At 33.0% G+C, this 20955-nt stretch overlaps 3 protein-coding genes across 10 annotated transcripts; all 3 read left to right on the forward strand.

Moving 5' to 3' along the window:
- Positions 1 to 2234: 2234 nt before the first annotated feature.
- LOC110630685 (lipid phosphate phosphatase 2) lies at positions 2235 to 5913 on the forward strand. Of its 4 annotated transcripts, none has more exons than XM_043950760.1 (9): positions 2235 to 2642; positions 3142 to 3228; positions 3391 to 4336; positions 4434 to 4521; positions 4634 to 4743; positions 4829 to 4919; positions 5010 to 5198; positions 5284 to 5343; positions 5465 to 5913. In XM_043950760.1, the coding sequence occupies exons 3-9, from the start codon at positions 4121 to 4123 to the stop codon at positions 5641 to 5643; spliced, it is 933 nt and encodes a 310-aa protein (XP_043806695.1). In that variant the 5' UTR covers positions 2235 to 2642; positions 3142 to 3228; positions 3391 to 4120; the 3' UTR covers positions 5644 to 5913. The 4 variants fall into 4 exon arrangements, with proteins under 4 accessions (XP_043806695.1, XP_021633920.1, XP_021633919.1 ...); XM_021778228.2 differs by having other exon boundaries at positions 2236 to 2642; positions 4109 to 4336; XM_021778227.2 differs by lacking the exon at positions 2235 to 2642 and adding an exon at positions 2676 to 2965 and having other exon boundaries at positions 4109 to 4336.
- Positions 5914 to 7061: 1148 nt separating this feature from the next.
- LOC110600109 (lipid phosphate phosphatase 2) lies at positions 7062 to 11902 on the forward strand. Of its 5 annotated transcripts, none has more exons than XM_021736846.2 (8): positions 7062 to 7188; positions 8736 to 8963; positions 9079 to 9166; positions 9253 to 9362; positions 9470 to 9563; positions 10463 to 10651; positions 10738 to 10797; positions 11512 to 11902. In XM_021736846.2, the coding sequence occupies exons 2-8, from the start codon at positions 8748 to 8750 to the stop codon at positions 11703 to 11705; spliced, it is 951 nt and encodes a 316-aa protein (XP_021592538.1). In that variant the 5' UTR covers positions 7062 to 7188; positions 8736 to 8747; the 3' UTR covers positions 11706 to 11902. The 5 variants fall into 5 exon arrangements, 4 of the variants coding, with proteins under 4 accessions (XP_021592538.1, XP_021592537.1, XP_021592536.1 ...); XM_021736845.2 differs by having other exon boundaries at positions 7075 to 8572; XM_021736844.2 differs by having other exon boundaries at positions 7075 to 8301.
- A 1469-nt stretch (positions 11903 to 13371) lies between these two features.
- Positions 13372 to 18021, forward strand: LOC110630948 (sucrose synthase 7). Its single transcript, XM_021778608.2, has 15 exons — positions 13372 to 13779; positions 13867 to 13999; positions 14086 to 14240; positions 14337 to 14529; positions 14618 to 14736; positions 14800 to 15016; positions 15095 to 15190; positions 15284 to 15457; positions 15563 to 15679; positions 15765 to 15931; positions 16021 to 16245; positions 16325 to 16891; positions 16979 to 17117; positions 17337 to 17527; positions 17669 to 18021. The coding sequence occupies exons 1-15, from the start codon at positions 13679 to 13681 to the stop codon at positions 17811 to 17813; spliced, it is 2739 nt and encodes a 912-aa protein (XP_021634300.1). The 5' UTR covers positions 13372 to 13678; the 3' UTR covers positions 17814 to 18021.
- Positions 18022 to 20955: the final 2934 nt, after the last annotated feature.

The raw sequence follows: 20955 nt of genomic DNA on the forward strand, positions 1-20955 counted from the left end.
TTCATTAGACACATTTTTACATTTCTTTATTGATGTTTGATGATCTGAAATTCAGAAATAATAGAATTTTACAGAGATTTTTGAAATATTGAAAAACTTGAGGCTTAGGGGAGGGTTATTATCCTTTTATCTGTTTTTATCGTCTGCCAGTAACGTGTAACGGCCTGATTATTATTGGACCATCTGTCTCTGCCATATTGATACGATTGTACGAGAATATCCGGTACCTGTCTCATGCGTAACGGCCTCTGATTCCCTTCATGCGTGTGTGGATGGGTCTACAAGGCTGAAGGTGGGGCCTTCTTCCCAATTCCGGGTTGGGCCGGGAGATAGAAATAATACTGAGTCCAAGGAGGATCAGCCTGAGAAGCAGTGAGGGCTGGACCGGCCTGGTTATATGGACCTTGTATCAAGGTTCGAACGGGTTGAACTTGTTTGTACTGGGTCGTGTGGGCCTCCGAACGATAGGTCGTGATCGAGGGCTTGACCTCTGACCGGGGTAGAGAAATCCAGCGGTCATCAATGTTATTTTAAAAATTTAAATTAAAAAAGAATATATGATGTGCTATCACTAATGTTAAAATTATCACTAATGTTAAAATTAGAAGATAGAGGTAGTGGAAATAATAAGCCAACTAATCATAGAAATGAAGAAGAGAAAAAAGTGGATAATTATGAGATGATGAATTCACATCTTACCTAATATTTCAATAATTTGTCATTATTGGTAGATATTAGCTTTAATTCCAACTCAATATACATTTGTCAACAGTCTGTACATGGCTAAAATCCACATGCTCATGCCTAACAATTTCCATTTTCATACTCCTCTTTGTTCAAGTTTTATTCTTTTTTTATAATTTATATTTTTATTTGAATATTTTTAAATTATTTTAATTCTTAAATCGTGAACAGTGCATGAATTTTCTTTATATGCAATGCATTTCATTTTCTTTGTTTTAAAAATGGCAAATAATTATGTGTATGGACTTGGTTTACTCACAGATCAAGTATGAGATAAGAGAGTAGATATTGAACAATTCCCAAAATATGCATTTTGCCTTATTGGACTCTTATAATACAATTATGTTTAATTAAAAAGAAATAAATTGTTATAAATTATTAAAACTAAACGATTAAAATGAAATTTGAAAATTTACATTATTATAATTTAATAATAAATTTTAACAAAAAGAATAATGAAATCTCATAAATTAAATTATTTATTATTAAAATGGCAGAAATTAAGTTGTGTGTTTCATTAAATCTTAACAATTATATTATAAATTATTTAAAATTAAACAATACTCAATTTTTTTTATCTTATAATTATTGAAGATTATTATTATTCATTAAATATATAAATAAATTAAATTATTCAGAGTCTTGATTTAATAAAAATTTAATTTCACTCAATCCAATTTAAATAAGCATTAGATCTTGATTCGTTTGTTAAATGAATCAAATCTAAATTTATCAATATTTGATTTAAATTTGTAATAAGTAAAATTTAAATTAAAAAAAAATTAATGAACTAAATTTATAACGGCCTAATTTCGTATGAATCTCTTTTTAAATTCATTTGTTCTGTATAATTTTTTGATAATTCTTTATTTATAGGTCCATTAGATTTGTATAATTTTTTTAACTCAATCTCTAACTCTGCAGAGTGACTATCTCAAATTATTTAATAATATTAAGTTAAGAGTTATATATTATAAATTTAATTGATGATTTATAAATTTGCACATAAATAACAGCTGAATATCATAAAATTTAACTTTTTTAAAAATTAATTTGATTTAGTCATTTAACACCCTAATCTAAATAACCTTAACCTATAATCCCTAAGTGAGTTTATCCTCTCCCACATACCTTGAAGAAATATAATCATGAATTTTGCAATTAGCGATATTTTTTGTGTGAAAAGATAAACTCACACAAATCATAATCATTGAATCTAACCTAAAGACATAATAATTTTTAAAAAATTCCTTAATAATATATAAATCTACATATATTTATATATAATCGATATAAAATTATGAAAGAGCAGTTTATATCCCAAAAATATCAAGTCTAAGAGAAGTCTTATCAAAACAACTCACATTGAAACTCCTACCACACAATCGTTGGCCCCACCTTTTAGAGCAACCGAAAATGGGATGAAGCTCAGAAGTTAAAATGCTAAATTATTAAAATTCGTATTGTATTTTTGAGGATATTGCCTGGAACATGTGAAAGACTAGGACTTGTAATTCTTCATAGAGGCTTCTGGAAACGAACGCGAAAAGGCTGACCAGCGAAAATCCTATAAATCAGAAAACGTAGCGGACAAATTGATCCTGCTGCCGCTGCATCATCTCTCACATAGGTTCCACCTACACTATTAACGAACGTTCGTTTATAATCGTCTGGCTTTTAGACTTTTCACACGCTGCAAACGTCGCGCTTATTGATTCTCTTCTCTATCCTCCGAAACTACGTCGTTCATACTATATTTTTATCTAGAAGTTGCCGTTTTTTCTTTAGTCGTCCTAGATTTCCTCGCGCTGGCTCCTAATCAATCAGAAATGGTCAAGCAATCCGAGGGCTGAGATCGATGTTCCCCCAGACCGGTCCTCGCTATTGGCCGTTAAAAGGTACGTCAAGTACAGCGTGAGACTTCAAGTCTTCAACAGAGCCGTTGTAAAGTAGTCCAAATATTTTACGATTCATGTTTTTCTATAAAATCTAAGTGTCCGGCGCCAAAAATCATCTCATTTCGTTTCAGTCCAAAAACTGCTTTTCTTTGTCTCCCTCTCTCTCTCTCTCTCTCTCTCTCTCTAATTCAAATCCTGCACAGCCGCCGGAAGCCTATGCTCTGTGGAAAACTCAGATAATTAACTTGTTATTGGGTCATTTTTCCTTCTTAATTTCAAATTTCAAATCCAGATTTCTCCTTGAAGAAAATCTTAATTTTGAGGTACCTGATAAATAAGCATCTCTTGCTTTTATACTTTGGTAATTCATATAATTGTCTTGTTTATCACTCTTTTACTTTTCCTTTCTTCGCTGTTGCAGATAAAGATTCTGCTTCTTTTCTTGTGAGTAAGAGTGATACACATGAAGAACTATAACATTTTTTTTTTTCTGTTGTAGAGAATATATCGCTGTGTTTGTTCATCAATGGCGTGGAGGAATTTGGTATCATGGTTTTCTCTTCAGAATCTCCGTGGCTGGTTTCAGGTTAGTAGGGTATTTTTTTAAATATAATATACTGTAATAAATGATTTGTCATGTCATCCACTGAATTGTAAAAGCCAGTTTTTGTCAATTTCAAATTATTAAGTTTCTGGGTCTGCCTAATTCATTCATTATCCCTTATAATGGCATCTCTGAGACGTGCAGTGAGAAGGAAAAAAAACAGTGTCAGGTATTTGTATGATATGAGCAAGAGGATCGGAGTGAAGTTTGAAGTTTGATTTGGTGGGATTTTTTTGGCTTTGTACATCACCAATAACTATCAGTGTCGGCAAATATTGAAAAAGTGGTTTTAATGCTTCAAACAGGAAACTAATTGATGGCTCACCTAAGCCTAATAATTTGGGCTCAACAGTTAGTGAAGATATAAATATCTAATATCTCCATCAGCTTTTGCTCATCAGTTGGTTGATTTGTTCAGCATAATGGACAAAATTAAAGGTGGAAGAACGCGATTGAGAATTTGACTTGGAGTTTCTCATTACTTATTATATCGTACCGATGTGGGGCTTAATCAACCAACTTAGAGATAATTCTAATTAAATGTAGATTTTTTATAGAATCCGCGTATTTGTATCTTGGGTCTATGGTGTTCCTTATATACGAATTGCAAAGTGACCCTTGACATGTCCTCGTGTGGTTGCAAACTCAAGAGTTTATTGGGAAAATTATCCTAATACTTTCTTAGTACAACATAGGTAGTGCTTTTTCCATGAGAAAATGTTCATATTGCGGTAAGTGGAAGAGAGAGCAATGTGTACAGATAAAAACAGCTGTTTGTTGGATGTTTAAATATTATAAATAAAGGCTAATTAGGTGTCTTTGCAACTTCACTGGCCTGAGTTGGTTGATCGTTTGAATTCAGCAAGAGGGCAGAATGAGGGAGGTGGATCTCGGAGCACACACCATTAGATCTCATGGAGCAAGAGTTGCAAGGAACCACAAGCACGACTGGCTTATATTAGTTCTCCTTGGAGTGATAGTGATAGTTCTAAACATTATCCACCCATTTTACCGTTTCGTAGGAAAGGATATGATGGACGACCTTAAATATCCTTTCAAAGACAACACGGTGCCTACCTGGTCTGTGCCGGTAAGTTCAAGATTTCTTCATAGTTCAGATAGCTTTCCCTTTTTTTCTTCACTGCTGTGATTAGTATTAATGTTATTGTTTTATCTTTGATGATCAGTTGTACGCAGTTTTGTTGCCCATTGCTATTTTTGTTTTTGTTTACATTCGAAGGAGAGATGTTTATGATTTACACCACAGCATTTTAGGTGAATTCTATATACATTGATTCTTGTATCTGAATTCTGAAAGCAAATGTTATATTATGATGAAGATTTTAATTGATGATTTTGTATCTATTTTGCTAATTTTGAAGAGCAGGCCTGTTGTTTTCTGTTTTGATTACTGCTGTCATCACGGATGCAATAAAAAATGCAGTTGGTCGCCCCCGGCCTGATTTCTTCTGGCGTTGCTTTCCTGATGGAAAGGACGTAAGTTCCCTTCCTTTTCAATTTTTTCAAGTGTGTACAATTTTTATTATTTATTTATTTATTTTCTATATTTTCGCTTGTTTAGTTCTATAATCAGTGGGGAGATGTAATATGTCATGGTAAGGATAGTGATATAAAGGAAGGACACAAAAGTTTCCCAAGTGGTCACACTTCATGTAAGCAACTCAAAACGAAAATCTGTGAAATTAGAAGCTTGAAAATTTCCCTTATCAAATGATCTGATTCAATTGAGAAATGCTCAACAGGGTCCTTCGCTGGATTAGGATTTCTATCACTGTACTTATCAGGCAAAATCAAAGTATTTGATCGGAGAGGGCATGTGGCAAAATTATGCATCATTATTTTGCCGCTACTTGCTGCAGCACTTGTTGGCATATCTCGGGTAGATGACTACTGGCATCATTGGCAGGATGTGTTTGCTGGAGCTCTTATAGGTCAGTGTTTGTGTGTGATCACTTGCTAGCTTGATGCATCTCAAAATCTCACATCAGTAGGATATACATAAATTTTTGGTCGCAGGGCTAGTTGTTTCAGCCTTTTGCTATTTGCAGTTTTTCCCAGCTCCATATTGTGATGAAGGTACTTTAATTTGTTACTTTTCGAGAGTTGGATCTTTATATATAGAGTAAATAATTGTTGGAGTAGACTTATCCGTTGTGAATAAGATTCCTAAGATGTGGTTATTTTGTGTATACTTCAGGATGGGGGCCTTACGCATATTTTCAGGCGCTGGAGGAGTCACGATCTAATGCAACTGCAGGGCAGACTACAAATGTACTTAATATGCAGGCCATGGATGTAGAAGCAGTGAGTTTACAACTCCGAGAAAACGGCAATGCATTTACGTCGTTGGATGAGTTGGAATCTGGTAGAAGGTAAACTTGTGTGTATCTTGTGCGTTGCACATAGGTGATGTACATTTGCGTTAGGAAGTTCCTCTGCAAATATTAATTTTAATTAATATTTAGCTAAAATTATACGAAAGCGGTGTTCATATTTGGAAGCTTGTCATCATAGTTGATGATATAAGCCCAACAATAAAAATTGCATTATGTTATTAGGAGTCTTGACCAATCTTATATACGAAGCAAATTAATGAGTATTAGTCAAGCAACATAATTTATTAATATATTTTTTTTTCAATCACTACTTCCACTTCTCCATCATAATCCATAGCAAAATAATTGTAATTGATATTCATTAACGCTTCTCTTGAGAGTCATAGCGATCGATTGTACTCATACTCTTTGACTCCTTTAGCTCTTGAAATAGTGGGCAACTATCAAGAATATCAATAACGTCTCGAAAAGCTTCGCGCTATAGAAAATGTAAATCCATTGTTTCTATACATGACAGCTCTCGGCCACAACAAAAAAAAAAATATAAAAAAAAAGCCGAGAGGCCCAATTGAACCTCGAACGGGCGCCGACGATGACCATTTGGTGGTTTGGTTTACCAACTTCTTTAATTTATAATCCGGAGAGCAATTGCTGCCGCCACACCCTTTTTCTTAAAGTCTTTGAAAGAGGAAAAGAACACCTGTCTTTTATATCCTGACAAGCAAGGAATAACGCGGGACCAGAAACCCAGCCCAGTGTTGACTTTTTTATTTTATTTTTTCATAAGGTATTATCTCCCTTATTTGTTTTATGTAGCTGTACTCGCAATAGCTTTTTTTTTTTCCTCTTAAAATTATAATAAATTTTTTTATTATATTAAATACTTCTTGATCCATGAATTATTTAGATATATATGTATAAATTTAATAGTATAAAAATTTGAAATTACAAATTATAAATTTTAATTTTAATTAAAAATATATTAAATTATAAAATTAAAGTTATTTACTCTATTCCATTCTTAATGTATATGTTCCGTCAGTTTTAAGAATAATAAAAAGAAATTTAATTAAATGGATAAAAAAATTTCAACTTTTTTATATACTACTTTTTTTTTCAACCGATGTTTTCTATGAATTTAAATAACGTATTAATAAATAAATAAATTATTATTTAAAATAATATATAATTTAAAATATTTTTTTTTGCGCGAGAAATGGAGTGATGTAAAACGGGTCCCGAACTTAGAAGTAAAAAGTCTAGACTCGATCAGCGTAGCCTAATGGATAATAATAACAAATTAATAAAATTAACTTTATAATTACATACAATTGTTTTTATTTTCATGTGTTTTGTATTGTTTTTTTTTTTTTTTTAAAAGTTGGCTGAAGTTAATTATTGATGTAAAACAAAAAGAGTAATAGGACGAGGAATTGTTTGTATACGGTCACGACCACGTGAAACAATAAGCTGGATTCTTGGAAAGCGACAGCAAAGATAAAACGCGCATTGTTCATTTGCTTTAAAAATAAAAACTCTCCACTTTTCCTTCTCCCAAATTCCAAGTTACTCCTCTTCAGCTCAGGTCAGTTCATCTTCCATGTCTTCAGTCCTCTGCTTGCTTCTTTCTAGATTTTTTTTTATTGGAATACTGTTTGTTTACTGAGAAATCGGAGGATGTGAATGAGAAAGAAATGAATAATTGATTGGCTTTTGTTGCCTTTGTTGTAAAATGTTGAAAGATGCTAAACTTTAGTAGCCTTCGATTTTAAGGTCTGTCATAGAAGACGAGTCTTACCTCCCAATATTTTTCTTTGCTGCTTTAATATTCTGGAAAATTTCTCAACAACGAAACGGATCGTTCATATGAGAAAACCTGCTTGAAGAAGCTTAAGGTCGCTAGATATCGGTAAACTGAAGATAAATGTTTACATCTGCTTCAGATTCATTTTTTTTATTTTATTTTATATCGGTAAACTGGAGCTTGAATTACTGTTTGATGCATGGGCTGATCACACTTGTTGAGGAATTTTGCTTCAGTCTTTCACTAATACATATTCAACCAAAAAATAATTGTCTCTGTCTCTATCTTTTTTAGTGTCAAATAAACGTTTCACTTAGTATGGTGCACTTTATGTTTGATGCCTTCTTCCTATTCTTCTTCTCCTTCTTGGAAATGAACTGATATGTCTAAAATACGTGTTTGTTTTACACATTGCCAATATATTAAAGGGAATAATATGTGGAACCTTTCTTCCCTCTTTCTTGTATTGCCCCAACCCAACAATTAACCCAAATGGAATTCAGCATATAATAAAAGGTTTCGTATCAAACTCCCTTGTTGAAGATCCTCATCCTTTGGTTTTGAGGCTTTTCTTTTCATTTGGTTAAGCCAAGCATGACCATGATTTGGACTGCAAATTAAGCCCTGATTGCTTGTGAATGTGCTATGCCTATTCTGTTTAAAAACCTGTGCTTTATAAATGCTTTACTGTGTTTGGTACAATTACTTGGCCAACATAGTTGGGCTACATTTTTGTTCATTACTGAAGAAGGTCAATTCATTGTTTCTCTGTGTCTTTTTCATGACCCCTAAGGGATGCCTTTTCATGGAGACTACACTGCCTAGTAGTCAAGGGAAAATTATGCTTGTGTTGGAACTTTTAATGGGATGAAGAGTGAACACTTGATCTATCTGGTATACCACAGGGGATGATGAGTAAACACTTGATCTATCAGTTACATGCATGCTTACTTAAACATTTCCTCACTAAACATTTCACATTCTCATTTGGTAAATGATTTATTCTAATTTTTCTTAACAAATTCGGATTTCAGAATTCAATGGATTGTGTTCTGGCATTTGGAAGTCACTTTATTTTGTTATGTCAATGTTGCTGACTATCATGTTCTGACCAGTAATCTTTGCCACTACTAGTTTTCGTCATCTTTTTATCAACTAATGAATGGTACATATTTTTTGTTTGCTTTCTTTCTTCAGAGTTACAAAAATTTAGTGCGTTTTGCATGCCTAAATGGACTGTTTACCTTTTACTCAGTATGATTTTTGAGTGCCACAGGCCTTCCAAATTTGGCATTATTTTCATCAGCTGTTTTCCAATTTGAATTCAGGTCAGTGACACAATGCCTGAGATTCAGTTGGGCGCTCACACCGTAAGATCCCATGGAGTCAAAGTTGCCAGGACACATATGCATGACTGGCTAATTCTTTTGCTTCTTGTGGTGATGGATGTCGTTTTGAATGTTATTGAACCATTTCACCGATTTGTTGGGAGAGATATGATGACAGACTTGTCATACCCAATGAAAGATAATACCATTCCCTTTTGGGCTGTTCCAGTATGTTTCAACTTTAAGAAATAATATGTTATGTTGGAAATTTTCTTTTGATAAAAAAGAAAGTTGCCAGATTTGTTGTTTTTGTTTCTAAAGAAGTCCCTGTCTCTCCCAATAGATTATTGCAATATTGCTGCCTTTTGTCATCATTATTGTCTATTACTTCATCAGAAGGGATGTCTATGATCTGCACCATGCTATTCTGGGTAGTTCTCTGTCTTTTTTCTAATTCCTGCCAATTGCATGTGTTGTTTGTATCAATGTGGTCACGTACAAAATATGATGGATACAGGCCTTCTGTTTTCTGTGCTTATCACTGGAGTTATAACTGATGCAATTAAAGATGCAGTTGGTCGTCCTAGACCTGACTTCTTTTGGCGTTGTTTCCCAGATGGCAAGGGGGTAAGTTCCCTAATTAATTAACTGCCCATTTGAAACATTGTTTGGATCAGAGTTTTTGTGATCAAAGTATCTTGTGCTCATACTTTTACTTGGGTTAACACATATAGGCGTATAATAATGTCACAACTGATGTTATGTGCACCGGAATAAAGAGTGTCATCAAGGAAGGACACAAAAGTTTTCCTAGTGGACACACTTCTTGTAAGTGGCCCAATTAATAATTAGTACCTTATGCTTGTATGAGATATATGAGATTTCTACTTTATTTGTTGTAGTTTGCCGTTTTACTTCGTGGTATATTTTCTGAGAAGTTGCTCTCTGCATATATTTTCTTAGCCTCTGCCTATAATTATATATAGTTAAGCACCAGTCTTGGTTGTTATGAAATATCATAGTGCTGCCTAGCATTTTTGGTCTTCTGTTACACCAGCATTGCTTTTTTTTTTCCTTGATTAAAGTTCCAGGCTTTCCCGCAGATAAAAGGAAAATTGAATAGTCTTCTTGATGTGTAATGGAGTGTGCTTAAATCTAGTTGGTGATAATATTTTTCTGTAAACAAATCTATTGAGTCTTTTGTGATATTTCCTTAATTTATTGCTTCTTCTCCCAATAATTAAAAATAATGAAGATTGACTTCGGGAAATTCTGTTAATGGAACCCTTTTTGTTTGTTGTCAGATTGCGATGACTCAATAGTGCATGCTTGTTCTCATACGGTTTAGCCTAGTCCAACAGATGTACCCCCACCTAGCAAAAGAAAAAAAAAAAAGGAAAGGTCCAGAGCTGTCGTTTGGCACCTTTAAATTAAGTGCAATAGAATTTTATTAACCAATATAGATCTCGTTTTGATAGACATAGTCTCTTAATTAGATAAAGTAGGAAGCTATTGCAAATTTTCTATATATTATATTTTATTTTAGGAAGTGTTTCTCATTTCAACAAGTTCTATCTTTCTTGAGAAAAAAAAAAAAATCAATTTTGTCTTCACTGCTTTGGCCATTCAGGACATGTGTGCTAAATATTCCTTGTCTGCAGGAACTACTCTTGATTCTGTTGCATCCGTAGTGAGATGTTAGCTAAGAACTGCTTGTTGATATGCAGGGTCCTTTGCAGGTCTTGGTTTTCTATCATGGTACCTATCTGGGAAAATCAGGGCTTTTGACCAAAGGGGCCATGTTGCAAAGCTTTGTATTATTTTCCTACCATTACTTGTTGCTGCTCTTGTAGGAATTTCTCGAGTCGATGACTACTGGCATCACTGGCAGGATGTATTCACTGGGGGTCTTATAGGTCTATTTTTCAGAGATTCACTTTTCTGCATTGACTACTTGTTACAAATGAAACTCTTGTCATTATATTGTTAACTTTGTGTGCAGGGCTCACAGTTGCTTCATTTTGTTACTTGCAATTCTTCCCACCCCCGTATGATATAGACGGTATATTCTTCCTTATTTCCATCTCCATCTTACTTATTGATTTGACTATTTATACATTGATGTCCAAAATTTATAAATGGAGATGCTAAGAACTTTTGGCAAAGTTTATATATGCATTTACTTTCTACTGGGGAAAAATGGAATTACAAGGCTGGTGTAGAATTCTTAGATGTTTGTTTCATTATGTCTGTCAGTTTTGTATTAAAATATTAAGGTTTTTGGTTTTTCTTTTTGGCGATTCCTTTCATATAATGAAGTTATTTAGGTACTTGTTACCTGATATGCAGAAATTGCATGGTGAAGATTTTTCTGTTTGACAAAATGAGGATGTGAACATGTAACCACCTTTCAGACATCACTTCCAATATATAGTTCAGTAGGTCTCTTAAGCTGTCTATCTCCTTTTTTCTTGAATTTTAAGTGTTTGATTCATGGAGTTCAATGAGAAACTCTGATGAAGTTAATTTGTTATGAAAAATATAATGTTAATTTTGTTTCAAAAGTCTATGCACATGTATTAAAAGTGATGATTTTGCTGGTGTCAGGATTGTAGATTTTGCTTTTGTCCAACTAGCTTAGCGAAAGTCTATCATCTCACAATGAAGTTTCATGGCTTAGGCAAAATTAGATTCAATCAAGATTTTTCGCCAAATCATGTGATGGTGCATTAGTTGTGTAATTTGAATTTCTTAATTTGCAAAATGTGATTTGCAGGCTGGGGACCTCATGCATACTTCCAGATGTTGGCAGAATCTCGGAATGGTACTCAGCCTTCTAATAACACAAGTTGTCTTAACGTGCGTCAATCAGAGCTTCAGAATGTATATATTGATTCGCAACATCAGAATGTCACTACACGTGACACAAGCCCCATTCTGGAGGGAACAGAGGGTGAGAGGAGACGCTGACTTCAGGTTTTTGACAACAAAATAAGAAGAACAAATGGAAAGAAAAAATAAGAAGGGATACCTCGTGAAATTACCATACCGTTTAAACTCAACAGCATGTTTTCCTTTACATCAGCAGACATCTATACTTGAAATGTTCGGTTGGTTCACCCCTGAACCTGCTCCTTTTAGTTTAATTCATTGATTCCATTTAAGCATTTGGCTGTTCATAGTTTATGCTTGCTAACAGTTGGCCTTTTTTACCTGACTTGTACTCGTAGCTGTAATTTTTTTTTTCTTTTTTACTTTAATAGCTTGAGTCATGAACAATGAAGGGAAAAAAAAAATCTAAATTTGTACTGTTTTTCTAATAAATTATCATAATACTTCATAGAGGGAGAAGAACCCAAATCATTAGAGCCTGATGTAGAAGCAGACACTCGTGCAAGTGTATGAAGTGAAACACGGGTCTCGAAAATAATATGTGAAAAATGATTATTAAATTAAAATTGCTGTTGAAGTCGTACTAAAAAAAATGCTATTGAAGTTATCGTTAGTTCGTTACAAAATAAAACACTGTTCTTTTAAATATCTTAGTTAAATATTAAAAAATAATTTAAACCTAAATTAATTAATTTTAATTTAGAAAATAAAATAAACAAAATAACATTTTTTAAAATTATTTTTTACAGTGGTTTTTTTCCTTGAAAAACAATTTTACCTCCCCCAAACTATGAATGCTAAACTTACGTACAACTCGATTTGGTGATGGAGAGAAAATCTAAAGATGGGATCAGAAGGGAGGCATTCCCTTACTTAGAGAGGCAGATGAAGGCCGCTCTAAAATATTAAAGGAGTATTTTTTTTAAACACGAGATACTGTATAATCCAATAATAGATTTTCTAAACCACAATTTATGATTTGGTGCTTTGTCAATTAAGAGATAAAAACCAAATTTATCAAGCTAAACTACAAGGTGCATTTATAAGATTATTTCATCTTTTTATGAAGTCTTGATTTGAAATTTAATTAATACTTCATATGGTCTAGCCGGATGATAATAACCATATGGGCAAATTCATATTTATCTGAATTTTATAATTTTTATAATTTTATATGGGCAATTAATTTTATAATTTTTCTCAATTTTCAAATTTTTGAATTTTATATAATATTTTGATGGCAATATCTATTAAATAATAAAAAATTATATTATCAAAATATATAATTATCAAAATTATAAATTCGTAATACTTACTAAAAAATAGTAATATTTATATTTATTATAGTTATTTTATTATAATTTTTAATCAATATAATTTTATAGTATGATATTTTATATTCTTTTCTTCTATTTTATATTTATATGATATATTAATTTTCTAGTTCCACCCTAGTGAAATTCATCTTTATATTTAGAGAATTATTTGTAGATAATGTGATTTTTTTTTTCAATCAAACATGCCATGGAAATACCAATGAAGGTGAAAAGAACAATAGAAGTAGAAGCACTAACCTCTTCTTTCTTTTTTTTTGTTGAGATAAAGAAGAGGTAACTTGATATTTACCCAAAGAATATATGTATATATAAGAGTAGTCAGCAGAAAATCTCAAAATTCTGCAGCAGTAAAAAGTAGAGGCATGACAGCTTCTAATCTGTCATGCTGATATAGCAGAAGAAGGAAAGCATATTTCCATTTCTAAGAACCTTAAAGAATTCTTTTCCCTCGTCTTTTAAGATCTTATACTCAAAAAATAAGACAATCTAAATTTGCTTCTATCAATTTACATATTCTTTTCTTTCTTTCAATTTCTCTTTCCCACAAATAATTCTAAGGAATCTTCTTCTCCTACTCTCCTACACAAAGCCTTGCTATTTCTCCATTATCAACTTCCTATAAATAGATTAATCCACCAATTGAAACCCAGAACTACATTGTTGAATCCGAAATCTTTCTCTTCTTGAAAGCGTCTTGAGTTGTATTTTTTTAAAATGGCTTCCGGACCAGTCCTCAAGCGTTCTGAAACGATTGCAGAAACTATGCCTGATGCATTGAGGCAGAGCCGCTATTACATGAAGATATGTTTTTCCAGGTAGTTTGTTTTCTTACATGCTGTTCTTCTTTGTGTTCTTTCATTCAAATAATCATTGTCATTTTCTTTCTTGGGTTGATTGCAAAGCTTTATTGCAACTGGGAAAAAACTTCTGAAACGCCAACATATAATGGATGAAGTGGAGAAATCTATACAAGACAAGGTTGAAAGAAAAAGGGTCATGGAAGGATTACTGGGTTACATCCTGAGTTCCACTCAGGTATTCGTCCTCAATAGACAAATTCAGACACAAAGTATGTAGATTTAAAGGGCTAAAATGGTTTTTTATTATATTAAAATTTGCAGGAAGCAGCTGTTGTTCCACCTTATGTTTCTTTTGCTGTAAGGCCAAATCCTGGATTCTGGGAATACGTTAAAGTGCATGCTGATGATCTGAGTGTAGATGGCATCTCTGCTTCAGAATACTTGCGGTTCAAAGAAATGATCTTTGATGAAAGCTGGTAACTTTCCTGCAGCCATTGCACCACATAAAGCTTTCTTCCATCTTAATTAGTTCTTAACAAAGGAAAGATGGATATGGGTATTTTTGTGAGCAGGGCCAGGGATGAGAATGCTCTGGAGATAGATTTTGGAGCCATGGATTTTTCAACTCCTCGCTTGACTCTTTCTTCTTCTATTGGAAATGGGATGGACTTTATCTCAAAATGCATGTCATCAAAGCTTAGTGGGAGCTCTGGCAATGCAAAGCCTCTGCTCGACTATTTACTAGCCCTTGATTATCAGGGAGAGGTACCTAATTTTTACAAGAAATTTTCTGAATGACTGATAACACTTTCAAAATGATGGAAACTAAGGTGAATGCTGTTTTGAAAAGCAGAAGCTTATGATCAATGAAAAGCTGGATACAGTTGCCAAGCTTCAGGTAGCTCTCCTTGGTGCCGAAGATGTTCTCTCAGGATTTCCAAAAGAGGCACCGTGTCAGGATTTTCAACAGAGGTAAATTTTTCTGTCTGCTAATTTCAATTTGGTGACTGGGTCCATAATCTGGAAATTCTTCAGGCTGAAAGAGTTAGGATTTGAGAAGGGATGGGGGAATACTGCAGAAAGAGTTAAAGAGACAATGATAATGCTTTCCGAATCACTTCAAGCTCCAGACCCAGCAAGATTAGAATTGTTCTTTGGCAGGCTTCCTAACATGTTCAACATTGTAATTTTCTCTCCACATGGATACTTTGGCCAGGCAGATGTCCTTGGATTGCCGGACACCGGCGGCCAGGTGCGTAAACCATCCCAAAATATATAAAGAAATAATTCCTACAATGCTTCCTGACAAATATAACGTTGCAATGCATAGGTTGTTTACATTCTTGATCAAGTAAGAGCATTTGAGGAAGAGCTTCTGCTCAGAATCAAGCAGCAAGGCCTTAATATAAAGCCTCAGATTCTTGTGGTAAGCAGCATACATACAAACTCAAAGAATGAAAGAAAGATTTCAATCTGGGCTAATTCCTTTCTCCTCTCTACCATCTTCACATGAATCCAGATAACACGACTTATACCAGAAGCTCGAGGAACCAAGTGCAACCAAGAAGTGGAGCCCATCATTGGCACAAAGCATTCCAACATTCTTAGAGTCCCATTCAAGACAGAGAAAGGGATTCTTCCTCAATGGGTCTCTCGTTTCGATGTCTATCCTTATCTTGAGAAATTTGCTCAGGCAAGTCTCTCCTCTTCCTTCAATTATGTTCATTTAATTTCACTTCTTTTATTTTCATCAACGGTGCATTAATCTTTCCTTCTCTCTTTCTCTTTCTCTCAATAGGATGCTGCTGATAAAGTTCTTGATCACATGGAATGTAAACCAGATCTCATTATTGGGAATTACAGTGATGGAAACTTGGTGGCTTCTCTGATGGCCAGCAGACTTGGCATAACTCTGGTTTAAGCCTAGCTCAATTAGTTTTAATAAACTTGTAAGTAATCACTTGGCTTGTTTTCTAAATTTTGGCCTGCTATAAATCCAGGGAACTATAGCTCATGCTCTAGAGAAAACCAAGTATGAAGATTCAGATGCCAAATGGAAGCAATTAGATCCCAAGTACCACTTCTCCTGTCAATTCACAGCTGACATGATTGCAATGAACACAGCTGATTTTATCATAACCAGCACATACCAAGAAATTGCAGGAAGGTAACCCTATTATCTAAAACACATATTACTAAACATTCTAAGCAATTGATTTTAATCCAATGGCTGACTTAAAAAGTCGATTTTCTCAGCAAAGACAGGACTGGACAGTATGAAAGCCATGGGGCATTTACTATGCCAGGGCTTTGCCGAGTCGTCTCAGGCGTCAATGTCTTTGATCCGAAGTTCAACATTGCTGCCCCTGGGGCTGATCAATCTGTCTACTTCCCTTATACAGAGAAACGAAGGCGGTTAACTTCTTTTCATCCTGCCATTGAAGAACTAATCTATAGCAAGCAGGATAATGATGAGCACATGTAAGTTTCTGAAGGCTTTCTCATTATCTAGAAAGAAGCCAATTGTTTTGTCTTAAAAACTGAAATATGCCTGGAACAGTGGATTTCTTGCAGACAGGAAGAAACCAATTATATTCTCCATGGCAAGACTTGATACAGTGAAAAACATTACAGGATTAACTGAGTGGTATGGAAAGAATAAGAGGCTAAGAAACTTGGTAAATCTTGTCGTTGTAGCCGGATTCTTTGATCCATCTAAATCAAAAGATAGAGAAGAAATTGCAGAGATAAACAAGATGCATGCTTTGATAGAGAAATATCAACTTAAGGGTCAGATCAGATGGATAGCAGCTCAAACTGATAGATACCGCAATGGAGAGCTCTACCGGTGCATCGCAGATACTAAGGGAGCTTTTGTGCAGCCTGCATTGTATGAGGCTTTTGGTCTAACAGTCATCGAGGCAATGAACTGTGGATTACCCACATTTGCAACTAATCAAGGAGGTCCAGCAGAAATTATTGTTGATGGTGTCTCTGGATTCCACGTTGATCCCAACAATGGAGATGAATCTAGCAACAAGATTGCTGATTTCTTTGAGAAATGCAAGACAGATCCTCAATATTGGAACAAGATTTCAACAACAGGCCTGCAACGTATATACGAATGGTAATTGCATGACATGAACTAAATCATCACAAATCTCACCATATAAAATTTCCCATTATCACTGGACAATGCTTCATTATCTTGCAGCTATACATGGAAGATTTATGCAAATAAGGTGTTGAACATGGGATCCATTTATGGGTTTTGGAGTAAGCTAAACAAGGAACAGAAGCTTGCCAAGCAAAGATACATTGGAACATTTTACAATCTTCAGTTCAGGAATTTGGTAAGTTTCTTACTTATTGTCAGGATTTTGTTCAAATCAAATGCAACTTGCCCTACTACATTTTAGGGTTTATGCAATAGAAAAATAAGTAAAAGTCTATCCTACGCTGCAATGTATCTACAGTGTCAGTTTAAGCACATAAAGACAACAATTTTGGGCCATTGTCTTACACCCATTCTTGTAGTAGTGTCGATTTGACTAAGCTACTGTATTTTGCAGGTGAAGGACGTTCCTATTGCAAGTGTTGAACCCCGAACACAGCCTTCCTCATCGTCGTCAGCTGCAACTAGAGAACCTCAAGAACGAGCACCTAGTGCTACAATTAAACCTCAAAAATCAAAACCCACTCAGAAAGCTAAAGCCAAAGAAGAAGCTCCGATGGAGATTCCTAAACCTCAGACAACACCTAGGCATGTGACTAACTCTGCCCAAATCAAATTTAATCATGAACACATCATATAAAGAATTTTCTGCGAATTTCAGGGTACTCGGTTGATTCTTGAAAAAGATTATAGCTTCTACGTTAACCCACAAAGAAATTTTCTTTGCAGGCAAGAAGAAACTGAGAAGAAGCAACTTGTTCCGACACAAAGCAATAGAGTATGGATATCTTGGAGTTGGTGGTTCCTGATGAGTACTTCTCTTTTTGCTGTCTGGTACGTGCTAATGAAGTTGTATGGCTTATTCAGACAATGAGAAGGTCTTGTTAGAACAGAATCATCAGCACTGCAATTAAATCAAGCAAAGATGCAATTACAATAATTGGCTCAGACATTTCAAGGCCATGATTGTTTCTTGGGATAGAAATACAATGTAATAAATTATCTTCCTCCGCTAGTCGCTTCTTGTATATTTTCACAACCAACAGGAAAACAGTATGGATAAAATGCATTCTTTTCTACAATTGTACACGGTTCACCTTTTTTTTTGTCAATTATCTTTTTTATTAGGAGATGGGGCGGTGGGACTTGAATTTGAATTGAGTTACACATGCCATTATCCCTGGAGCCAATCCAGGCTTACACGGTCTCTTTTCTGAAAACTTTTATAGAAGAACTTTTGACTGATTCTAGACCCACCCAGTCAAACTAATGCTGAAAAAGTCACCCTAAGTATGATTTTCTATTAAAAAATAAAAAAAAAAAAGAAAGAAAGACAAATGTAAAGTTAAATTATTCCGAAGAATGGTCTGTTCCAGGCGTTGCCCTTTCATTTAAAATCTACTGAATTTGAGAATTAGAAAAAAAAAAAAGAAAAAGAAATTGAGAATAAGACAAGTCCCAGAATTCTGCGCTGGTTTAGCTGCTCAGTTTCCTTTAGCTTTACAAATCATCCAACAATCAGCATTTTTCTTTCTTAATTATGTGGAAGCTTAAACTGATTTAAGATTATTTTTAATCATAAGTATTAATTCTTATTTAAAAAAAAAATTATTTCATTTAAATTAATTTATTTTCAAGAAAATTTAATTTTTGAAAAATACACTTTCAGGGAAATTATTAATAATTATTAAAAAAAAAGGAAAAAGAAAAAAGAGAATTCTAATTAATAAGGTCAAAGTAATTATGTGGGAAAGAAGACTCTAAAAGGAAGAGCATCGATGAAAGCCAATGCAAAAGCATCTGTATATTTAAAAAGGCTAAGTGAGAATGTTACTTTGATCCATCTTTACCAGGTCAGATGTCCTAATCTGAGTATAAAGCAACATATTTACTTGTCTTGCTCATGCCACTAGCTCAGCTCTAGCTATATAAACACACCCATTTCTGACCTTGCATGCATCACAATTCTCTCTCGCTATCACAAACAATCAAACACATGGAGAGCATTTCTAGTGCATGCTACGACAGCATCAAGAGGTACTGGAGGAGGAGGAGATACCAAAGACTTGGAGGAGGAAACAACAACAGAAGGAAGCTGAAGACCATAAGGCTTGGAGGAGCTTCTACTCGGCGGCTATGGAAAATAAAAACAACTCCGAAATTGAAGTGGAAACTTGTCTCGCCCTACAGGCTTTTGATCAATTTTCATGAAGCTTATGCGGAGATGATGATTCGAGTAGCAAACGGCATTGGGAAATTGAACAACAAGGGATGGTTAGGAGGAAACAAGAAGGTTGCGAAAGAGAAAGATTCGATGGTGTGGTGTGGAGAAGAAGTAATAGATACTAGGTTAGTTGTGGGAATCTATAAGAGATTGGAAGCTTCTGGTAAGCTGAGAGGCTACTGATCAGTATAAATATATATCTTTAATTTTATGTTGTACGAATTATCTTATGAAAAGAAAAGGTTATGAGAAAAATCTCTCCCTGCAAAAAATTGGGAGAAAAGAAGACATGTGAACTAAATTAGCTTGAAAATCCCTCTATAGAAAATATGCATCAATGATTTTGTTTCTTATTTATTGCTATAACATTTAAATTTTAATTTTACTAACTTGAAATTTTATTAGTCTACCATCCAATTATACATATAATTACACAAAATAATCACTTAAAATTTCATGAAAAGATTTATAAATTTACAATTTAATTACAAATATAAAATGCCAATAACCAATAAAAAAATTTCAACGTTTTCCATCTATATATACAAATTATCAAAGCTTAATAAAATCTTATGAATGAAATTTTTAATTTTAATTATGCAATAGAATGCAAAAAAAAAAAAAAGAGAATAGTTATAGAGAAGTTAAACGATGATAAAGAAAATCTGAGCAACAACGAAGTTCTGTTTAAATTATTGACTCAATTTATTCAAAAATCTTTATTTAATATTGATATAATATCTATCAGATAGAATCAATCTCTTTAATACTCGATTTTTCATTAAAATTCACTTTATTTTTAAAAAGATAAGACTTTGCGAGAAATTATCATCAAATAACACAATTGAGTAGATTTTCATTACATTTATAATTATAAGATCTTTTATTTACTAACCATTACTAGTCAAATTTCTAAATAACTAACTCAATCTTACAGTATAAAAGCTGATAAATATATAGATTAATATATACAGTTTTACACAATTACTATTGAATTCAAAATATTTTATTGCATTCGCTTTTTTTTAATTTATTGATTTAAACGTAAAAATAACTGCGATAGGCATTAATTATCTCATATTCTCTTATTTGCAAATTGATCGATCACAATACAATTACATTTCAATCGAATCAAATATCATATTTATTGTAAAAAAAAATAAAACTTCTTAAAAGTTAAATATTCATTTTATAAAAATTATTGAATAATCTTAGTTATTTTTATATTACCATTTTAATTATAATAATAAAATATAGTATTAAAACCATTTCAAAAAAAAATTATAGTAATAAAATTAATCTTAAATTACTGATAATTATAAATATAAAATTTGTGTTTATATATATATTTATGCTATTTTATTAATTTAATTGAAATAAAATTATAAATATTTTTGTTTTCACAAATTAAATAAGCTGCTTACATAAATAAATAGAATAAAAAGTATTCGTTTCCCTGTAAATTATATAATTACAATTAACTTTTTCTTTTCAAATAATAATTTATTTATTAATTTTATAATGTGCTCTTATTATTATGTATTGAAAAATAAAATTTATTAATTTTAAAAAATAATTTAATAATTAGGGAATATTCAAGAAAAAAATGTAAAACTAATTGATTTATTATATTATTATATATAAATAACTTCATGTTATTTTTGTAGGATGAAATATTAAAATTGATTTGATTTAGTGTTTTATTTTATTCAAATTTCTTGTTTTATAGGATATTAATTTCAAGAAAATAATTTACTTCCATAAGTAACTTAGTAACTTACGATGAGAAAGG

This window comes from Manihot esculenta, chromosome 14 (assembly GCF_001659605.2).
Source record: "Manihot esculenta cultivar AM560-2 chromosome 14, M.esculenta_v8, whole genome shotgun sequence".
Classification (NCBI taxonomy): Eukaryota; Viridiplantae; Streptophyta; class Magnoliopsida; order Malpighiales; family Euphorbiaceae; genus Manihot; species Manihot esculenta.

What these genes read in the sequence shown, in the direction of transcription:
- LOC110630685 (XM_021778228.2), top strand. Translation starts at nt 3,169, where the DNA reads ATGGCGTGGAGGAATTTGGTATCATGGTTTTCTCTTCAGAATCTCCGT. An exon ending in GTTTGCTGGAGCTCTTATAG is followed by an intron (nt 5,199 to 5,283) that starts GTCAGTGTTTGT and finishes TTTTGGTCGCAG; the next exon opens with GGCTAGTTGTTTCAGCCTTT. An exon ending in AGCTCCATATTGTGATGAAG is followed by an intron (nt 5,344 to 5,464) that starts GTACTTTAATTT and finishes TGTATACTTCAG; the next exon opens with GATGGGGGCCTTACGCATAT.
- LOC110600109 (XM_021736844.2), top strand. Translation starts at nt 8,275, where the DNA reads ATGAAGAGTGAACACTTGATCTATCTG. An exon ending in GTGAACACTTGATCTATCTG is followed by an intron (nt 8,302 to 8,735) that starts GTATACCACAGG and finishes ATTTGAATTCAG; the next exon opens with GTCAGTGACACAATGCCTGA. An exon ending in TTCCCTTTTGGGCTGTTCCA is followed by an intron (nt 8,964 to 9,078) that starts GTATGTTTCAAC and finishes CTCTCCCAATAG; the next exon opens with ATTATTGCAATATTGCTGCC.
- LOC110630948 (XM_021778608.2), top strand. Translation starts at nt 13,679, where the DNA reads ATGGCTTCCGGACCAGTCCTCAAGCGTTCTGAAACGATTGCAGAAACT. An exon ending in ATGATCTTTGATGAAAGCTG is followed by an intron (nt 14,241 to 14,336) that starts GTAACTTTCCTG and finishes TTTTGTGAGCAG; the next exon opens with GGCCAGGGATGAGAATGCTC. An exon ending in TACCAAGAAATTGCAGGAAG is followed by an intron (nt 15,932 to 16,020) that starts GTAACCCTATTA and finishes CGATTTTCTCAG; the next exon opens with CAAAGACAGGACTGGACAGT.